This window comes from Oreochromis niloticus, linkage group LG15, assembly GCF_001858045.2.
Source record: "Oreochromis niloticus isolate F11D_XX linkage group LG15, O_niloticus_UMD_NMBU, whole genome shotgun sequence".
NCBI classification, from domain to species: Eukaryota; Metazoa; Chordata; class Actinopteri; order Cichliformes; family Cichlidae; genus Oreochromis; species Oreochromis niloticus.
In genome coordinates this window covers 9,751,314-9,771,928 of record NC_031980.2, presented here as the reverse complement: position 1 = coordinate 9,771,928, position 20,615 = coordinate 9,751,314, and the positions used below count along the sequence as shown (strand labels likewise).

The 20,615-nt window shown below is 38.7% G+C and overlaps 2 protein-coding genes across 3 annotated transcripts in view; one reads left to right on the top strand and one right to left on the bottom strand.

Moving 5' to 3' along the window:
* The window catches only part of si:ch211-203k16.3 (angiopoietin-related protein 1), a 29,893-nt gene that overhangs the window by 7,151 nt on the left and 2,127 nt on the right, over positions 1-20,615 (bottom strand). The gene's annotated exons all lie outside the window — the stretch shown is intronic.
* On the top strand, positions 7,662-8,808 carry LOC102078596 (protein PFC0760c). Of its 2 annotated transcripts, none has more exons than XM_005454730.4 (3): positions 7,662-7,800; positions 7,967-8,014; positions 8,111-8,807. In XM_005454730.4, the coding sequence occupies exons 2-3, from the start codon at positions 7,972-7,974 to the stop codon at positions 8,716-8,718; spliced, it is 651 nt and encodes a 216-aa protein (XP_005454787.1). In that variant the 5' UTR covers positions 7,662-7,800; positions 7,967-7,971; the 3' UTR covers positions 8,719-8,807. The 2 variants fall into 2 exon arrangements, with proteins under 2 accessions (XP_005454787.1, XP_005454788.1); XM_005454731.4 differs by having other exon boundaries at positions 7,710-7,800; positions 7,972-8,014; positions 8,111-8,808.

Genomic DNA, 20,615 nt, shown 5'->3' with positions numbered 1-20,615 from the left:
AACAAACATGATCCACAGGTAATCCCGCTCTGAGCTAGTAATAAATGATGATGTGTGTCGAGATATGATGGGTGCTGATCCTATTACAGTATCAAAGTCTTTATATTTTTATACCTTTGACTGTAGCTCAGCATGCATGGTCTCATTAAGAAAAAAATAAACTGCAAATCATGCCCTCTGTTGCATGTTCATTAAGCTGTTATTTAATTGAAAAAATCTTTTCCCAACAGTGTTATATCAGTTGAAGAACTCGTGCATTGCAAATTGTCTGATCAGTCATTCACCTGGTCTTTTCAAAGAATTCAGCAAATCACACAGAAGAGAAGGCAGTGCCTTAGCCTCCAAGTATAGATGTAATAAATGCAAAGTGAATCCCACACAGAAACTCTCAGGAACTAGATGTGTCCCTGCTGTATATGTCAGCAAAATGATGTCTGTAAGGCCACATGGTGGTGCCACTTAACCACTTTATTATCTGCTGGCCTCTCTAGAGCTCACTGACCTTTTACATGTCAAACTAAAAAAAATTACTCAGAGTTACAAAAAAGGGCAAGATGGGAAACATTTTACAACATTTACAAGAGATTAGGACTGTGCACTGAAGAAAGAGATAAGCTACAAGCGTAATGTAAACAACAGAGGAGTAAGCATTGCAGAGTTTTTAAGTGTCCATTCATCACCCTGGAAAGGAGTTTTTTTCTTTTTACAACATACAAACAGTGCAGAGTCAGCAGATTTACAAAGTGTGGAACATGTGGGGAAAGAAATGCAAGCAATTTCACATCATGCTCTCTAATTTTCAGGGATTATTAAGATTAAAGAGGAATCATTCTATCAGGGCAGGCGGGAAGGACTCAGGCGCAGACTTGAGAATAACAGTTAAACAGTTCTTTATTTTCAACACTGAGTGCTCTATATACAAGTTGGGGGAAAGCCAGGGTTCCAGGGATTCATGGGGGTTCGGAAACACGAGATCTTCACACTCGCACTTTGCTCCACACGCTCCACTGCCAACTCGCTTGCTCTTCACAGGAATTCCTCCTCATACACACCAAAGCAACACTCAGGCACAGGGTTCAGGGTTCGAGACGGGTCCAGGAGGTGTGTGTTACTCAATTGTCCAGCGACGTGTTAATCAGAGCCACATTCTTATAAAATGGCCAACAAATAGAGTGATAAACCACATGTGAATGATTAGCTGCAGGTGCATGGGCCAAGAGCGGGAGCCCGTGATGAGCTCCGCCCAGGCAGAGTGATGCGAGCGAGAGAGAAAGGCAAAATCAAAACAATAACACTTGTGGCCACGCTGGGACAGCCGGGCAGGCATTGGGACCAAGATCACATTCACAAGCACCGCTACTAGTTGATACAAATACCACAATTGTCACATATATTCTTTTATGATTTACTATGTATAAATACAAAAAAATATTAATACAATAAATAAAAAAATACCTAAAGCTATATAAATAAATACTACCATCCTTTTCATCATCATCATATGATTGTTGGGGTTTTGTCTGTTTTCTTATATTATTGTAGGGTCTTTACCTTACAAAATAAAGTGCCTTGAGGCAACTGTTGTTGTTACAAATGAATTATTTTAAAAACTAAAGATGGATTTTTCAGTACAGAATTGCATTCTTTCATCTAACCATATATACAGTATATATATATATGTTAATCCACCCCACATGAAACTGGTTACCCAGTTGTCACCTATGTCCCCCCAAAAGCATGTTGTTTATGGTGGCGTGGGTTGTCTACTTTTCAGAAGATGTATACTGTATGCTGAACTGATCTCGGACAAGATGCTGAACCCCCCAAGACCCCCTGATGTATCCATCTGGGATTGCATATGTGCATGAGCATTAGAATTGTTTCCATGCATGCAGTTTGCCGTGTAAAGAGTGCTCTGAGTGCTGAAAAGAGTGGAAAAAGCACTATATAAATTACAGTCCATTTACCAAGGACTAGCACAGACAGAACATTGCAGAAAAAATCAGCTTTGGGTTCAGTGGTGACTAACTTAGTAGTGTGACATTGGCCTTATAGTAAGCTGGTTAGCTCATTGAAGGGTGTACCTAGCCTCTCACCAGATGTGTTGGATAGGGTCCCATGAATTGGATAAGCATGCCAGCATGAGAGGGACGGGCCAAGAATAAAGAATTAAAATCGCCAAATTTTTTGGCGCTATATAAATTACAATTGTATTGTAAGGTTGTACATTACAATGTACAATGTAAAGAAGTCTAAATGCATCAAATACATAAAATTCAGGCCAAGTGGACGTGACTAGCATTAGTTAGAAATTTGGCATATTTGCAATGTAAAGCAGTTGTTTGTAAGATGGAAATAAAGTCTAGTCTAAAGACTGGCTAATGGGGACTTTTCTCAAATGAACGGATCCAGGGAGACAAAAAACAATTTCAGTTATCTGCTTCACTATATTTGTGACATACTAGAAATATTCAGATCAGCATATTTACTTGTTGGTGTCACTTATTTGTTTAAAGTTTAAACTTCTGTGCCAGCCTTTAAAATGACTGTATATCAGTAACAACACATGAAAACACCGTTTTCATCACCTGACAAAGACAGCTTCACATTTGGTATAATGCTAAGCAGCTTTTTCCAGCATGTTGGCATGAAGCTGAGAGCTGAGACTGAGTGATGTGACAGTTTGACAGGATGCAGGGTAGGTGTTGATGGTTGAACATGGGGGTGGAAGACAGGAGGTAGTGTTGGGAGGTATGTCACTTTGTGCTGTGAACATGATGTATTTGTAAAGCGACATGAAAAAAGGTTTAAAAGCAAAAATAGTTTGAAAATATTTATGCAGCTCTCTTCTTCTAACTAACAATGAAAGACCTTTCCTTTAAAAGCTCTGTGGAGATCAATCACAACAGCGTCTCGAAGATCCTTTGAAAGCAGATGAACATGCTTTTTCAGCTTTATATTCTTCCTCAAAAATTCCAGTGATCTCTCGCCCACAAAGAGTGAATCCTGAATAAATGAGTAAAGATGCACGATGTATGCAAATGCTGCTAGACTGGAGACATAAGGTCACAAGAAGGTTTGATTAGTATGGAGAAAAAAAGATATGAAATTAAATGCTATGGCCTTCACAGTCATTCAGAGGATTCCTCTGCTAATTAGAGTTTAAAAATAGAGGGCATTATGGCTGTCATGTCATGATGACACCTGAAACAGATTACATTTCTTTTAAAAATATACATGGAGCCTCAGAAATTACATGTTGTTTGACTCTGTAATTCTTTTTCTTAGCAGCTAATGGTAGGGTTGCAGTCTATCTCAACTGGCACTGAGACATACCCTGAATAGGTACAATTACAGATTATAAGTGATTAGTGTGATTAGACTTCAACATATGTGCCTGAGTGCCTATGATTGAACTTGCAATTCTACCATCTGATGCAACAGACAGACAGACAGACAGACAGACAGACAGAGCCATATTATTAGTCCTTTTATTTATCTAGGTAAAAATCTCATTGAAATTAAAAATCTAATTTCCAAGTGAGACCTGAATTTGATTGACATCCCATTCTTAATCTATTAGGTTTAATGTGATATTGGTTCAGCCTTTGCAGCAGTTACTACTTAAAGTCTTCTGGGAAAGCTTTCAATTCAATGATCTTGATGGGTGAGTGAATAATTTTGACAATCTCGATGCATGCTCAATCATCCAGGTAAGTAAATCTCCATCTTGATTCTGTTCATCTGGACGTAGCGTTTTCATTGTGGGAGAAATGTTTCGTCACTCATCCAAGTGACTTCTTGAGTCACTTGGATGAGTGACTCAAGAAGTCACTTGGCCAGCCTATTGTTCCTTCAGTGGCCTGGTTTCAGTCATGCAATGTACTGTTTATAAGATTGGGGAAACCTGCAGTCAGCTGAGACTGAAGAAGTCACTTGGATCAGTGGTGAAACGTTTCTCCCACTGAAAACGCTACATCCAGATGAACAGAATCAACTTTTGGAGAGACAATAAAGTGTAGTTGCCATCATACTCACCTTCTGTAACAGGTGTAACACTCTCCAAAGTAACATACTGTAATGCATTATTGCACTAAATTCAGTCATTAAATTACAGTTACAACTGTGTCGTGAGTTGAGTTATATGAGGTTTTTAGTAAAAACCTTACAATAATAAAATACAATGACAAAGCATTTGGCGACAGTGGGAAGGAAAATTTCTCTTTTAACAGGAAGGCGTAAAGATGAACACTGCAAGGTAATGCAAAAAATTACCGGCCAAAGTTTCCAAACAAAAGCTTGGTTTTGGCTATGAAACGTTAGCATGTGCTTGTATTTTTGAGTGACCAATGAAATCTGACTTTATAACTTCATAAGCGTGCATTCACACCGGAAGAATGAAGACTGTGAAGTTTTTATAAACATGAAAAATAAATAATCATTCTTTGTGGAAGTTTCATTCCAGAAATAAACTGCTGGTTCATGCTACACTGATGTAAGTGAATAAAATGCTGCAGTTGAAGGGGCTGACATTTTCTTCAGAAAAATACAGCATGACAGGATCCTCATTAGCAACAGGAAGGCAAGGCTTTTAGTATCAGATCAATGCTGGACCTGCCTTCCATTTAAAAAGCTTTATATTTAACTACATAAAAATGACCGAACAGTGGATAGATGGATTGTTATTAAGCGCTGCCAGTAGTGTCCATTTCCTTTGATTTCTTTCTAATGTGACTGTCATGAAAATCTCATGAGAGGCTTTGAGTGCCCACATCAGTCCATCAGTATCAATCATTTTGCATCACTCACTACAGGCTTATTTATTTAGTGATCCCGGGCAGCTTAATAATAAGGGATTTAATCTGTTCCATTCATCATGTCTCATGTAAAAAATATTACCAAAAAACACAAAGCTCCATAGAAGAGGTGGGTCAGTCTAACAGACAGTTGCCCTCTTTGATCATAACAGCGTCAGGTTTCAGCTTCTCAAGGGGGTCGCGCAGAGCAAATGGATAAGTCACTGTGTGGTGATGCAGTTTGTTTTTCCAACATGTCTAGGAGCTGGGAGGACCTTTGACCTTCAGCCATCTGCAGTGAGTTCTTCTGTTCTCCTCCATTGTCTTTCTGAATTATTTACACGACGACACTGACGCGACCAGCAGATTCATCAAGCACACCATTGGCTGTGTCTCATTGTTTAGCCCGAGGAAAGACTTACTCGACCCAAACGCCTCACTCTCTGTTAACCTAGGTCTCTTAATCGGGTATAGCACAGACAAATGACACATAATGCACTAAATGTCTCTCCGCTAGATCCAAACAAAAAACAACCTTGAATTTCAGTATTTAAATTGTTTTTTTAAAAGAACTTCTTTTGTTGCTAAATACAAAGAGGTAGATGGTATCTTGCATATGATGTCAAGCTAAAATAAAAGCCATTCATCTGTCCCCCGTCCTCTTGACCTTCACTTCACATCACAGAAAAAGCATTTCAGACATAGTGTGCATTTCATGCATTGGTGCACCAGTGCAAAGTGGGGTTATATGTGTCCTTATGTGCACAACTGTGTGAGTGTGTGTCTTGCACAGTGAGAAAAGACATGGCTGACAAAATGTGCATTAGCTGGAAAATTGAGTCCCTTGTACTTTGCAAGTGCTGGTACAGTCACCTAAACATTTTCGTGCCTTATTACAGAAAACCTGCTCAGAGCACCGAGCGCAGAAACACATGGCTGACATTTTCACAGACGTAAACCGACAAAGAATAAACAAAGAATGGCCAGAATCTCCTTATAATAGAGCGACGCATCAAAACCATCATAGCCAGCCATACATTACAGAGCATCACAAGTGTTATATACAACCCTGAAATTAGACACCGTTTCTAAAGGTTACCTGTTGAAATCTCGAAAAGGTTAAACAAATATCACAAAGTAAAAATTCGATGAAAAGAGACACTTTCCAGATTCCATTTAATACTGATAAAAATACCATTCTTGACTATTCAAAAGTGCCGTCTACCACAGTCGAATTTCATTCCTGATAACTGCTGTCACATTTAATGTCAGACGTCTGAGACGGGTCTCGCTCTCATGGCATTTGAAAGGTAAACGTTTGTTTCTTTTACAGCTGATTTGAAATTAAAGTGTTGGGATCAAAGCAGAAATGTGCTAAAGCCAGTAAGTGGTATGAATTTCAGAAACAGTTTAAACAGTTTGAAATTACTAGATGGTTTCATTAAGGAAGCAGCAGAATTTAGAATTATTTTTAATGCAGGATGTTCAAATGACTCAGGAGGTTTTACTCTCGGTGAGATGTGCTGGCACACAGCACGCACTCTGTTCAGTGTTTCAGTCTGGTTTAATAATGAAGCAAAACAACAAACATATAGTAATCCCCATAGCCATGTTGTGTTCTTTAATTTCTAGAAATTGGCTGTTTTTTGTTGTTATTTTTTATCTCAGATGTTCTGTTTTTAGCATTTCTTTCTCAGATTTGATGACACCTGCTGATTGAATAAATACTTGTTTTCTCAACACTTAATGTCCCTGTGTCCACATACCCTCTGGCTACCTGCAGCATGGGAACACTCAGAGACTGAACAAGACATAGGCACCAATACACTTACGAAAAGAAAAAAAAGCCCACGCTGTTTCTTCTGCAGGTAAGTGACAACCTGCTGTTTACACCGCTTTTACACAACAGCGTTTACACAACCTGGATCACAGGGAAACATATTGATTTTAATAAATGTAAGAATTATGTAAGAACTCACACTCCTAACAATTTTGACAGAAATGGCTGAGCTGATGAGTCACAACTATTTAGTGACTTTGTTTTTTTTTTCTAAAATGCTGAACTAAAATGAGCTGCATGAACATTTTTGAGGCCACTGTTGCTAACACTAAAGTGAACCAAACTCCCTGCAGAAGCACACTGTATTTGACAGCCTATTTCACTGTGTGTGGCTGCTTTTGAGCAGAATGAAGTGCTGAATTAATGTTTTATGAGCGTGTCTTCGTGTCCCTCCTCTCCCCCCTGCCCGTGACGTAAAAGGGGATGCAGCTTCCCATAAATTGCATTATCTATACAGAGTCTTCAGCTGTGGTCTCCTGCTTCTACTGATTGTTGAAAGAAAATAAGGCTGCTGCCATCATGAAAACACTCATGAGCAGGTCTAAAATAGGAGGTCAGTTTTTTCTCTTATTTATGATGTTTGTGTGAGCAGTTTTATATGAGAAGACTAAACATATAAAACTTTTACTACTGCTAAAACAGTAATAATATTATTTTTGTTTGTATACTTTAAGCACATAAGTACATGCAATATTAATTAAATGACTCACATCCCAGGCATTGCTGACTTTTTGGTCACAATGAAAGAACCAAGCTCAGTTTTTTATTTTTAGTGCCATCACTAGTTAGAAATGACTGTCTGTTAGCATGGTTATGTTTTTATATATCAGTATATTGTGATTTATACTGATTTATGTGTTAGAAAAGGGCTAACTCCTCCCCCCATCAGGGTCATGGGGTACCTGGAGTACAGTGGCTACATTGGCAGTCCTTAAGTAAGCTTACATAAGCCCTGATGAAGGCCATCAGAGTTGGCCCTCCTGTGATAGAATTTCATGGAACACTCATGGGATGGAATTCTGGTGGTTCTTATGACATCGCAGCTATTGCACAGTTACAATGCAGGTTCAAATGTTGCAACTGAAACATATTCTTGACAGCAACAAGCAGATACACACACAGCTGAAGTAGGACATTTTCATAGAGCAGTTTCTTTGAAAAAAGGTGAGTTTCGGGGGAACCTCTTTATAAGTTACACTTAATTTTGATGCTGTACCTTTGATAGCTGATAGTAGATATTTACAGTGAGATTTTTGAGTGTGCCCTACAGTTGAGGTGGGAAATATACTGTTTAACTTGAATAACTTATTTCTTTGTGGTATCTTTAAAGCTCAGATGACGGAACAAGGAGATGGGGCCCATGCTCAGCCTAATGAGGGTAAGAACTTGATCTGTTATTGTACAAAAGAAAAGTAATGCAGTGTTGAAGTTTCTTTTGATCAGCTGTGACTTTGCTAACTGAACTTTCATGTAGGGCAACCACTTTTTGCTGAAGGTGGTAACTGGGAAGATATGGACGACTTCTTTGAAAATGGTGTGGAACATGTTATAATGTTTGCACCACAAATCTTTGAAGTTGCGAGACTTTGGGAGCCAGAGCAGCTTAACAACAATGGTGATCACATCAATCAGAACAATTTCTACAACATTCATTTTGAAATTGATGACAGCAACTCTGATGATGGAAATGATGACAACAATGCTGATGATGAAAATGACCACAGTAACAGCGATATTGAACATGACCACAATTATGGCAATTATAATTTTGCCGATGATAATCAAAATGCTGACAGCAGCAACAATGAAGAAGAACGCAATGAAGGTCATCAAGATGAAAATGACCTTGCTGCTGCTGAGGTTGACTATGACGTCAACCCGGATGCAGGAGAATCAGAGGAGGATCTGCTTCCTGGAGGATTTAGGAGACAGTTTAGAGAGGAAGACAGTGACGATGAGAAAAGTCATGCCAGTGAAACTTTCCACTGGTGGGATGAATTTGCTGACAGCGCCTCTGAAGAACAAGACTCACTACTTGAAGGCAATAAAGAAAGTGATGAGAGTGATGAAGACGAGAGGTGAATCTAAATAGTGACATGCCAACCGTCACTCACAGTGACTGAATGGAACCTCTTTAATAAAAATGCATCTTCTACTCAGTTGTCTTTTGATTAAATGCGAGCACTGCAACACCCTTGTTTTTTAAAAGATATAAAACTGCTTTTGTAGAACCAAATTACTCTTGCAGAATAGAGGTACCAAGGTACGGGAGTATTCTGATTCTGATATTTAAACACAATCAATGTGCCATCCTACTAAAAACAACTTTACACATAAACTTTAAAAGTGTGTCCTCAACCACAACATTTACTGTAATCCAGATCCTGATATTTGCTGATGCCTTTCATACATTTTTTTAGATGTGACATTGACAGGATAGGTTAGAGTGTGATGCAGAGGTCACAGACTACTAAATGTTTAACACGTACAAGGGAAACCAGCAACATGACGAGATACCATGAACATCTCGGGAGCAAAAGGTAAATGGGCTGGTACTTATGCAGTACTTTACTACTCTATTTGAGCACTTAAAGCCCTTTTTTTTTACTATGAGCAACATTCACACTAAAAGGGCCAACTCTGTATGTAGTAACTTGCCCAAGGATACTTCGATTACAGGACCAAGGGGATCAAACCAGCAACCTTCCAAATGGTGGACGACCTCCTCTACTTCCTGATCCACAGTAACCCAGCGGTTACTGGTTATTTTAGCGGATGTAGAGAGGATGGCATGACATGTAGATGGACAAAGGAAGACTGAGGCAATATATTAACAAAAGGTAACAAGGAAAGCAGAGACAGTATGGGAACTAAACACAGCTGAAAACAATCACGATAAACAGCTACCAAAACAAAACAGGAAGTTAGCCACAGCTAATCAGGAGAGCAAGAAAGAGCTTGACACAAAGGAAGACAGGTATTGGACAGAGGAACGATAAAAGATAGACAAGTATAGAGAGAAAACAGAAGGAACCGAAAGGGAACACAGAGAAACAATAATGGAACTAAATTACTATAAGAAATAAGGGGCTCACAACAACTTGGGAAGGAAATTAAAACAGGAATAATAGTAATAACAAAACACAATGAGCAAAGCATAAATAACTAACACGACCATGAATTAAAACTAAAGGCACATAAACATCAAACTCAAGCAGAAAAGAATCCAAACTCCAGAAAAGTCAACACCCTCGGCCTAAGGACATCACCTGATGTAACCGCAATGACAAAAAGGTCACATCGAGTGAGATTAGCTGTGCACAAAGTGTCCTGTTAAATTCTAAAAAGTATCAGAAACACACAAGTTTACACTTATAGTGTTAATACTTTAGCGTTATTTGTCTCACAAGCTGTTATTTTAGATTTACCTCATTGTTTTGCTATAGCAGTTTTCTGTTTATGTATTATTGTAGGGTCTGCCTTACAATATAAAGCGCCTTGAGGCGACTGTTGTTGACAGACATCAGGTTGTTTTTGTTGTAATGATGTATGTTTCTGTGCAAAAACCTGTCATTGCCAAAATCTCGTTTTTCTTTCTTTGCAAAGTAAAACTTTGTTAATTTAGTAATATTAAAAAATCTTAAAAATAAACACACTGGTTGTTTTAAACAGTGTAAGAATGTTGAATGTTCACAGTTTTGTTTAATCATTTTAGGATCTGGATAATTTCATTATAAAGTTGTTAAACTTATTGCATAATTTCTCTTCAAATGGAAGAAATATATGCAGAACTAGCTGTTGACTGATTTTCATGATGAGGCTGTGCAGGAGGTGCTATGATGAGGCAACATAATGACATTGGATGAGCCCATTAGAAACATGGGTTTTGCAAGTGATTATATTTTCAGATCAGCATTGCATGAGGCGCATGTAGTTGTTATTCAAGGCCATGGAAAATCTGTAATTAAGATGTATTTGGTACAATTTAATAATCTAACTATAAAATGTGTGTCTGTATGACTGTCCTCTGCTTTTCTTAGTGACTCATCATCCAATTTACTTTACTGTAGGAGGCCAAGAAAGTACAGTGTTAAGAACGAAGTCATTTGGCTGAGTGGGTGGCTTACTTTCAATGATGACATCATGAGCCTTCACCATTAGGACCCACTGACAGAGCATTCACAACAGCTGACTGACTGCAGCTTATTCTGTACTCAAACTGTAACTACCCTCCACGTTCTTTTCCCTCAATGTCAAGTTGTTTTGGATGCTATCTCGGGAATCGGTTGTGCCACTACTTCTTTTAAAAGCACAGTGGTAAATAGAAGCATGATAAAGGTAGGGGCCCTGATTTCAGTGCACAGTTACACAGTGCTTTACAGTTTAAATTAAACCACACATTAAAGATAAGTAAACATGTTCCAGCATAGAGACACACAGTCAAATGGGTGAAAGACTGAGAAAAAATTGACCTATAAAAATGAGTTTTTAGTAGTCTTTGAAAAACACCACAGATTTAGATGGCTTGATAGGCGGAGACAAGTTGTTACAAAGTTTAGGCACTTCATCCTCAAAAGCTTGATTCCCTCTGGATTTAATACTAAAGAGGGAAACAGTTAAGAGTTAAGAGAGTTAAGAGAGGCTGACTGCTGGAATAAGGTCTCCGCTATATATGCAGGAGCCTGACCATCGAGCTTTATATGTTTTTAATAAAAAAATTTTAAATGGATTCTGAATTTGATTGGGCAGTGAAGAGAAGAACGAAGAGGAGTGATGTATGAGTGTCAGCTAGTTTTTTGATGGGCTGGAGAGGACTGAGAGATGCACATGAAAAGTGAGTTACAGTAATTGAGATGGAAGAAAGTTAAAGTGTATATACTCAAGATTTCAAATTAGAGGTTGGATTTTTGCAGTGTTTCTTAGATGAAAGAAACAAGATTGGATGAACTTTGAGATGGAAAATGCACATTTCAAATGCTGGTCAAAAATAATACCAACGTTCTTGGCAGATTTGATATTAATGGTGGATGAGCCGATGTAATGACCCCCCCACCCCCCACCCCAGAGAAACTGTCAGGACTGAAAAACAAGAAGCTCAGTTTTGCCAGGATTGATTCTGTATTCAGCTGTTGTATTATACTTAATTCATCTTATTATACTTAATTATACTCTGTTATTCTAACAGCTCTTTTTCTGCATTGCTGATTCAAACAAGAGTGTGGATGCTGATTTAGTAAATGGCAAAAATGAATAAAATAAAATGGAGATCATTTATCTGAATTTCAGGAGCAGGCTCACACTTCATGCATTCCCTTTCCATTCTCTGTTGATATATGACCCCCCTGCACTATAAGCTGTTTGTTCTCATTTTCATGCCCCAACCTCCCTGAGGGAAACATGAGGATCTCCGGAAACCATCGCCAGTCCACTCTGAAACCTTCTCTAAATCGTAGACTCAACTCATTTTCATGCCATTCTCTACTAGAAATGCTGTGAGAAATAAATGAGTATGTGGTCTCAGCCAGTGAAGCATCTTACTATAGACGGGAAGGGTTTGAAAAAGAAAATGTGAGATAATTGCTGTTAGATCCTTCTTCTTCTTCTTTCAGCAGTTCTTAGAGCTCACAACAGCAGATAATATGCCTTCATCTCACCCTGTAACTAGTATCCTCCTCTGTCACACCAACCCTCTGCATGTCCCCTTTCATTCATTCATTCATTCATTTCTTTAAGTAGTTTTTAGAAATAGTTTTAGGACGCTTAAAGCTGTTGTTGAATGTCGGCTGACTTTTGTTTTGTTAGTCTTCCTGCCTTTTGATCCCGGTTCTTGCAATCGCGCTACAATCAGCTGATAACGACGCAGTGTGGAGCGTGGATATGGACATTTATTATTATTGCACAAAAGGGCGAGATAAATGGTAAAGTGGAAAACTGCATCCAGGACAGAAACAACCGCATTTTTCTGCTAACACAACTTCAGTTCTTTGCAAGCATTTGTCCAGACAGCATGCTAACGCTAAGCTAGCCAAGAACCCAGAGTGCTCAGCGAATGCCGACCCCAGCAGCCAGACCCTTAATTTCAGGTAACAAACAGATGAACAGTCAGGCTGTAGCCTCTCTTTCTACCGGTTCACCTTTCTAAAGCAGAATCACTGTGGCGATTGCTTTTTTGTGCTCGTTTCTTCTTTGCCTTGTGCGGTTAGCTTCTACTAAGCAAAAGAGAGAGATGTTTGTCCTCATAGGGATTTATGCTGGTGTGTTTGATTATAGCCTCGGGTGATTATGAGACAGTGTGTTTTAGCTATTTTAGAGAGTAACGTGAAAGTAATGTAACAAGTAGTACAACAAAATACTTTTTCTTGGGAATAATTAAGTAACATGCTGCATTCCTTTTAAGAAGAGTTTTCTGTGTAATGTCTGTGAAGGTTCTCAGTCATCCAGGTCATCGTAGTGTAAGGAGCTTGGAAAGCAAAGCGTCTGGACTTCTTTAAGTTTCCTTGAAGACATTTCACCTCTCATCTGAGAAGCTTCTTCAGTTCCAAGAGCAATTGGTGCAGAGTCCCAGATTTTAAGCCCTGTGGGAGTGTCCCTAAGAGGGCCATGGACCCCTATTGATCCTCTACCTCATAGGTGTCAAACTCTGGCCCGCGGGCCAAATTTGGCCCGCAGTCTAATTACATTTGGCCCGCGAAGCCATACCAAATTACTATTAGAGCTGGCCTACTGGTATAATACAGCTAATATATATATTGTTTAGTATTAAGCTTTGCTTGTTCCATATTCAGTTTTTCAGCAAAACTTGTTTGAGTCCATAAGAAAAGATTCATTCTTATATCTGGAGGAAGATTTTTTTTTTTTTTTTCAATAAATATTAATGTTAGCCCGCGACTTTGTTCCAGTTTTGAATTTTGGCCCACTGTGTATTTGAGTTTGACACCCCTGCTCTACCTAATCACACAAGCCAAAGTGTAAAAACGGGCGTAGGTCACAATCAGCCAAGGTTTTGGGTGAACCCATTGTGAAACCTAGCCCCACCCTATCATGCGATTTACTGAGGTCAAATGGCCCATGTTCTGTGTAATATGTGTAATAATGACTTTTTTGGGTAATGACTCCAACACTGATCTCAAAAAAGAGGGGAAATACCTCAACAAACATGAAACATCTGACCAACAGCATGCAATTACTTTGCATTAATGTAATTTCTTTATTGCTGCTTAGAGATTGCGGTGACTCTCAAAACAGAGCCAATGAGAACCCAATGATAATCCATAAGAGAATCAATAAGGAATTGAATCGATAAGTGATATCAATAATGGAATCGGACTTGTTAAATTATTATCAATTTCCATCCATACTGGGGAGGCCAGCCTATGACTGATAATGCTCTATTGTGTGTTTTTCTATCCAGGTGTGTTTTTACTGCATTGAAAGTGTTTTTGGGATCTCTGTCATGCTAAAAGAATGAAGCTGTTGCCAGTCAGAAGTTTTATAGATGGTATTGCATGGTGGATCAAAATCTGACAGTACTCTTCTGAGTTCATAATTCCATCAATAGTGACAAGCTCTCCAACACTGCTGGCTGCCCCAAACCATGACAGAGCCTGCACCATGTTTTACAGATAACTGTTGTATGTCTCGCCTGACCTCCTTCATACATATTCACAATGATTTGAACTAAAAAATGTGGATAAATCACTCTCTGAGGTCCATTGCCACTCATTTTTCAAACATTAAACCAAAGAAATGAAAACAAATTATGTGTTTTTTTGACAAGCTGCTATTAACAAAGTGGCTAAAGATACAATTTAAAGTTGGTTCTTTGCTAAGTTGTCTGATGTATGTAGACTCAACACTGGTTCATCGCTTGAACTACGTAAAATGCTTAAATTATTCATAGGTCAGTGTTAACTGTCTTAGTAAGCAAAAGAAACATTTCTCTGAAAATGATCAGGTACAAGGACTGAACCGATAATGGGTAAAAAAAAAAAAAGAAAAAAAAAAGAGCAGTTGGCTTTGTTTTATGATTGTTGGAGCACTGAAATGAAATCAGTTAGCTGTACTTGGTGTATCTTGTCCACTTTTTATTATGTTCTTGGGGCATAGCAGGACATTGTCATGACTCACATTTGGAGAGTTTTATGTAATCAAGTGTCAAATAATTATGTATTGTGAATAAAAATGCTTAATCACACATTCACAGTCTGAATGTGCTTAATCACATGGCAGTGTTTTTCACACTGAATTGCAGCAGCTGCATTAGCAGCAATGGCTTCTCTGCAGACAAAGAAATGAATATTGTGCTAATGTCATTGTAGGTGAAAAAAACTTGTATCACTTATACTAAGGACTTGGAGACCTAAAAGATATCAGACTAATCAAAGTGCATTAAGGGGTTGCTGCATGGGGTTATACAGCACACAGTACAGGAGATATTCTGACACTTTCCTAAATACAGAAAACAAAATATTGTAGTTAAAAAGAAATAAATAAGTTTGGGGTCAAAATACACTTCATCCCACACTTCACATGCATTGAATACACATGAGTTCACGCTATCCAGCCCTCTTCACTCAGGTGCCCTGATAGTAAACAAGGTCATGGTCTCTCATGTATGTGCATCCCTCACATGAGCACAGCTTTTGTGGCCAACGTAAAATCAATAAAACGCTGAATCAGATTTTATTGTTCTCCACAACATCCAGTCAACCCCACCTAAAAACAAAAATAAAACATAATCGAATTGGAGGTATGAGGTTTTCACATCATTTAATAATAACAGCTTCACTTACTGATGCTCTACAGTAAATCTGCACCCGATATCGGTTTCCTCATTGCATAGTAAAATGTGTTTGTCACGACATTTGTTGTTTGGGGATCCATTACTGTTACTGTGATTTCATTATACAATATATTATATTACACAGAATTGTGTGTCTTGCTGACAGGCACGGGTAAAACGATAACAGAGACAATATCATTTCACAATATCACCACTTTATTACCCATTACCTCCGTGTCAAGTTTTATGCCTGACCCATATATATCTCTCCAAGAGTGGCTCTGCAGTGTCTACACAATACAGTGACAACATTTATTTCTTTTGTTTTTACAAATCGCCTGGCTCTATGGATATAGATGTGCATAGAGACAAGTTTGACTAGATATGCCACTATTTTTGGACAGGTAGTTGTTGGAAGAAGTGTATTAAAAGATCAGAAATGTCCTTGAACATTTTGTGGCTACATTAAAAGGATTTTGTCCAGTAGTTGAAGGTGAAAAGCTGGTTGAGTTTGGTTGTGGATGAAACAAATGTAGTTAAGCTGTGTAATACAAAGCTGTCAGGACCTGATATGTGTATGCTGCTAATAACAAACAACAGATAAATGTATCTGGCTCATTGTTTATTCATTATTGTTCTAAGGAAAAGAAAAAGAAAAGGATCTAATCAAAACACTGCAACACAATAGTTCATGGAGAAAGGAGGTCTGGATTTTATTCATGAGGCACGCTGGAACCTGTGTGTGTCTGATGCTGCAGATTACCCTCTGACAGGTCTGCAGCCCTGGAAACAGAACAACAACAGGGACTGTCACGATATCAACAAAACATACTTCCAACAAACTGTTACCTACTTACATGGCAATGTCCTGATAGAAGGAAAACTATTACATATCTGTTATTTTACATTCAAATATATCATTTAAAAACAGTGGTTCAGAAGCCTCTTTTTATTTGTTGCCTGCTAATGATAATACTCTGTGGAAATTCTTAAGAAGTGGTTGACTCCCAAATGTCATTATTCTGAAAAAAATCATTTATCCGCCTGCATTATCTTCTCTGCTTTTGTTTATCCCCCTTATGTCTTTACAAAAACCGAATAATTAAATTAATTTCTGCAGCAAGGAGGTGCAGTGTCGTGTTTTAAGTTGTTTCTCATATTTTCCGTTGTTACATTTTTACAACAGTCATTTGCTAACTCACTCCACCAGCTAATAACCTACAATAATTACTTGAAGTGCCAATAAAGCCAAGGGAGCATCCAACTGGTAGAACTTCAGTATTCAGTTGTGACCTGCTTGTAAACAAGCCCCTGAAGAAGCCCACCTCACCCCACCCCGTTAGAGTGAATGAGGTGGAGTTTGGACGGTTGTTCCCCATAATGCTCATGTGCTACCATAACAGCCTTTCCCATACAGCGCAGCAAATGTTGGCATGACAGTTACAAATAATGCAGACATATATATATAAATGCACTACAATTCTTGGTAATATTTGGTATGGCCACTTTTATTCTTCAACACAGCTTGAACTCTCTCATGCAAGCTCTCTTGTCATTTCTTTGCGTAGTCTTCAGGAATAGTTCTCCAGGCTGCTTGAAGTACATTCAAAGCTCTTCTTTGAATGTTGGCTGCCTTTTTTCTAGCTCTCTGTTAAGATGATCCCACACTGCTTCAATAATGTTGAGTTCCAGGCTCTGGGGAGGCCAATCCTCAATAACTGATAATCGTCTATTGAGTTTTTTCTATCCAGGTATGCCTTTGCTGTATTGCCAGTGTGTTTGGGATCATTGTAATGCTAAATAATGAAGCCATTGCCAATGTCCAGATGGTATTGCATGGTGGATCAAAATCTGACGGTGCTTTCCCTTTCTGTGCTTTGAAAGATCCCCAACACTACTGTCTGAAATCCAGCCCCAAACCATTACAAGTGATGGATCAAAAATATGTTTTCATGTCTGTCAAACTGTTTTATGTTTGGCATTTTTCACACATTCAGCCAAAGAAATGGGTAATATGCCTTTGCAACAGGCTTCTGATAACTTGCCTATAGATACAAATGCAATTTTCTTTTTGCTAAATTGACGTTATGTGTAGATATATCACTTTATCCTTGAATGATTCATAGGTCAGAGTTAAGTGGTTCATTAAGTAAACAAAAATAAATAAATAAAATTCCTCTAAAAACAAGCAGAGTCAAGACTCGTGCACAATGCTTTGCATAACCCCCCCCAAAAAATCTCAAACTTTAGCTCCATAACTAAGTAGAAAATATGTAAAAGGCATAGTGAGAAACAAACATAAGCAATATTGCTCAACTACCTTGTATTCAATGCACCATTTTGAGAAGTCTGCCACTCAAACAAGAAATTATGAACTTATAGAGCTGCACATACGTTTTTTTCTCCTGCAACCTGTAATTTCAGAGTCTGCAAAGGCAACATGACAGGCCACTCATTCGCACTGGTTCTGTTCGGTCTTTGGACTTTTAATCTAACATGAAGAAATTGATTTACTATGAATAAGGAGCAGCGGCCAACAATAGCAAACAGCTAAGTAAATACACGGCAGGCAAACCTGATCAAGTCAGAGGCCGCCAAACATTACACCGAAGAACGTGTGCCATGTGTTCATGAATGCAGCATGCAGCCACAGATTACATTTTGCCCTCTGTGACCTGGTAACCATGGCAACAACACATGTATGGTCATCCGTAGCAGAGTAAAAGTCACCCTCCTGCTCAGATGAAGGGAACAAGAAAAGTAAATGGATGAAATACAGTGAGGGGCCAATAATGGGTGCATGCATCAAACTATGGATGCATAAAAACAAGGTTCTGCTGCTGCTGCGCTCTGCTCTTGTGACTGACAGTGTGTAATGAATTGCCATAATCCCTCAGACTGTATGTCACTACATAACTCTATCCTCCCACTCTGGCTTTTTAACTTATAGCTCGCTCAGCCTACTTTGTGTGCTAATCACACTGCTATGCTTTCTTTCACATTTGCATTTGCATAATGATAATGACAGGAGGAATGTGTGCTTGTGTGTGCGAATGTGTTTGGGTAATCTAAAGTGTTCCTCTGCTGCCTCTGTTAGGACTGTTATACAGTTTTTCTTGGGTATTCTCATTCAGGGTCATGAGACTAATTCTGCCATTAAGCTGGAGATCCTACAAATGACTCACTATTCATTAGAGCATCATCTACTAATTTAAAAGGCAATATTTTATAGTCATACACCAAAAACAATGAGATCATCCTAACAGCGATTCATCATCTTAAACATTATAAAAGTGTTACCCAGGCACTCAACTACAGGAGCCCTGTGCTCCCATTAAAGTGATAAGATCCACCTGCCAGGCAATATATCAGAACAAGATTTAAATTAAATAACCAAAAAGGTGTCATGGTCCTGGCAAGCCCCACTCTTCTTTCTCTTTCACTCTTCCTCTAGATTCCCCTTTTCTCTCATTTAGTGTTCGGAGCAGGTTTTCTGGTTCTCAGCTCCATCTCTGGGCAGGGCGGTACCTGCCCCTCTGACCCAGCTGGCACACCAATCCTTACTTAACTCTTCTCATTACTCCTTAGTTGAATGGATTTAAGGCCATGCTAACTTATCATCTTTTGCCAGATTATTGTTGCCTCTATGGCGGTAAATTGGCATCACAAGGTGTATGCCTGTTTCTGAAATCTTACCTGTTCCTGACAAAACGCTCTTGGGCCTCTCCTAGTTCATGTCCCTGCTTGTGCTTAGATGGATCCCTCAGAAGAATCGATTTACTTTCAGCTAAATCGCCTGTGATCTTCTCAAGCTGGTCTCAGTGAGCCATTCATCATTTTTACCTGTAGTTACCTGCCTACCCACTTTCCACCTTTTCGTCCTCTCGATTTATCCTGGCAGTTCCCCTCCACCTAGTGCCCAAGGAAAAGATTTAAGCGGCCTCCCTGGAGAATACCTGCCCAGTCCCAGAAAAAGCCTTGCCTGACTTCAATCTGTCAGGCTCTGAGTCCAGATTCCTGAGCTCCTTTCAAATGAAGTCTTTTTAAACTAGTCATGGTCTCTTGTGTCGTGCTTTAGAGTCCTTCTGTTTTGATATTAGACAAACGGGTAAAAAGAAAGACATTTCCAGCTGTTCAGTGTCTTCTTTTAAACCCTCTATTTTTATAGCTATAGACTTTACCTGATCTCACACAATCTGCTGACTGCTAGTACTTTAATGAAAGCAATGACTTGCTTTACTGAAATACTTGAAGAAGCTATTAGCAATACAGAAAAAAGCATCGGTTAAAGCAATGTAAAAAGGGCTTATTAAAAATGTATGCAGTTTGGTTCAGATCCACTTTCATAAAGTCATTAGATAAAACCAGTACAAAGTTATTAGTATAGTTGTTTTCAAAATGGACATGATTTGTCATTTTCACATTTTCCCCATTTATCATCCATTTAAAAGCAGCCCTTCAAAAAATGTTAGTAGTTGTGTTTTAAAAGATTCTATTTTTTAAACATGAAACTAAGGTATCTTCTAGTTTACTCTTTCACACACACAAACACACACAGTGCTGCCAGCTTGGGCATTTCAGCAGGGAAGTGGACAATATAGAACAAAATGTGTGTTGGCTCTTGTCTTCAAAGATGGAAACTGTCAATCACTGATCATGACACCATATATAGTGGCATATGCATTAACCATCAAACATGAGGAAGCTGTCAAGGTTTAGCTGTGTGGGAGGCAGAGTAGGGCCAAATTGCAGGACTTAGAGACAATGGATTACCTAAAAGAGGCAGTTTTATTGTTGTTACTACTCAATTTTACACAAATTCAAACAAAGAAGGAAACCAGGTGCTAAGAACAAAGGAACAAGTAACTAGGAAGACACTCGGAGGAACTAGGAGATGAGGAGATTGGAGACACCTGGTGAACACAGCTGAACAGAATCTAACTAATGAGACAGGGGAAGCAAAACACAGGACAAGAGGCTATCATAATAATGAGGAAATCACTAACAGTGAAACCAGGACTAAAATATACAAATTTGAGACAAACACAGAAGAAACACAGAGAAAAGAGTGGAAAGACACACTAGGAATACCAAAAGGCGAATAATCAACCTGTCAAGTAACAAAGAACAAACAGCACAGAAAACAGAATCATCATAAGCCCAGGAATGTAAATATAAGTTTATAACCAGATGACTA

What these genes read in the sequence shown, in the direction of transcription:
- LOC102078596 (XM_005454731.4), top strand. Translation starts at nt 7,972, where the DNA reads ATGACGGAACAAGGAGATGGGGCCCATGCTCAGCCTAATGAGG. An exon ending in CCATGCTCAGCCTAATGAGG is followed by an intron (nt 8,015 to 8,110) that starts GTAAGAACTTGA and finishes ACTTTCATGTAG; the next exon opens with GGCAACCACTTTTTGCTGAA.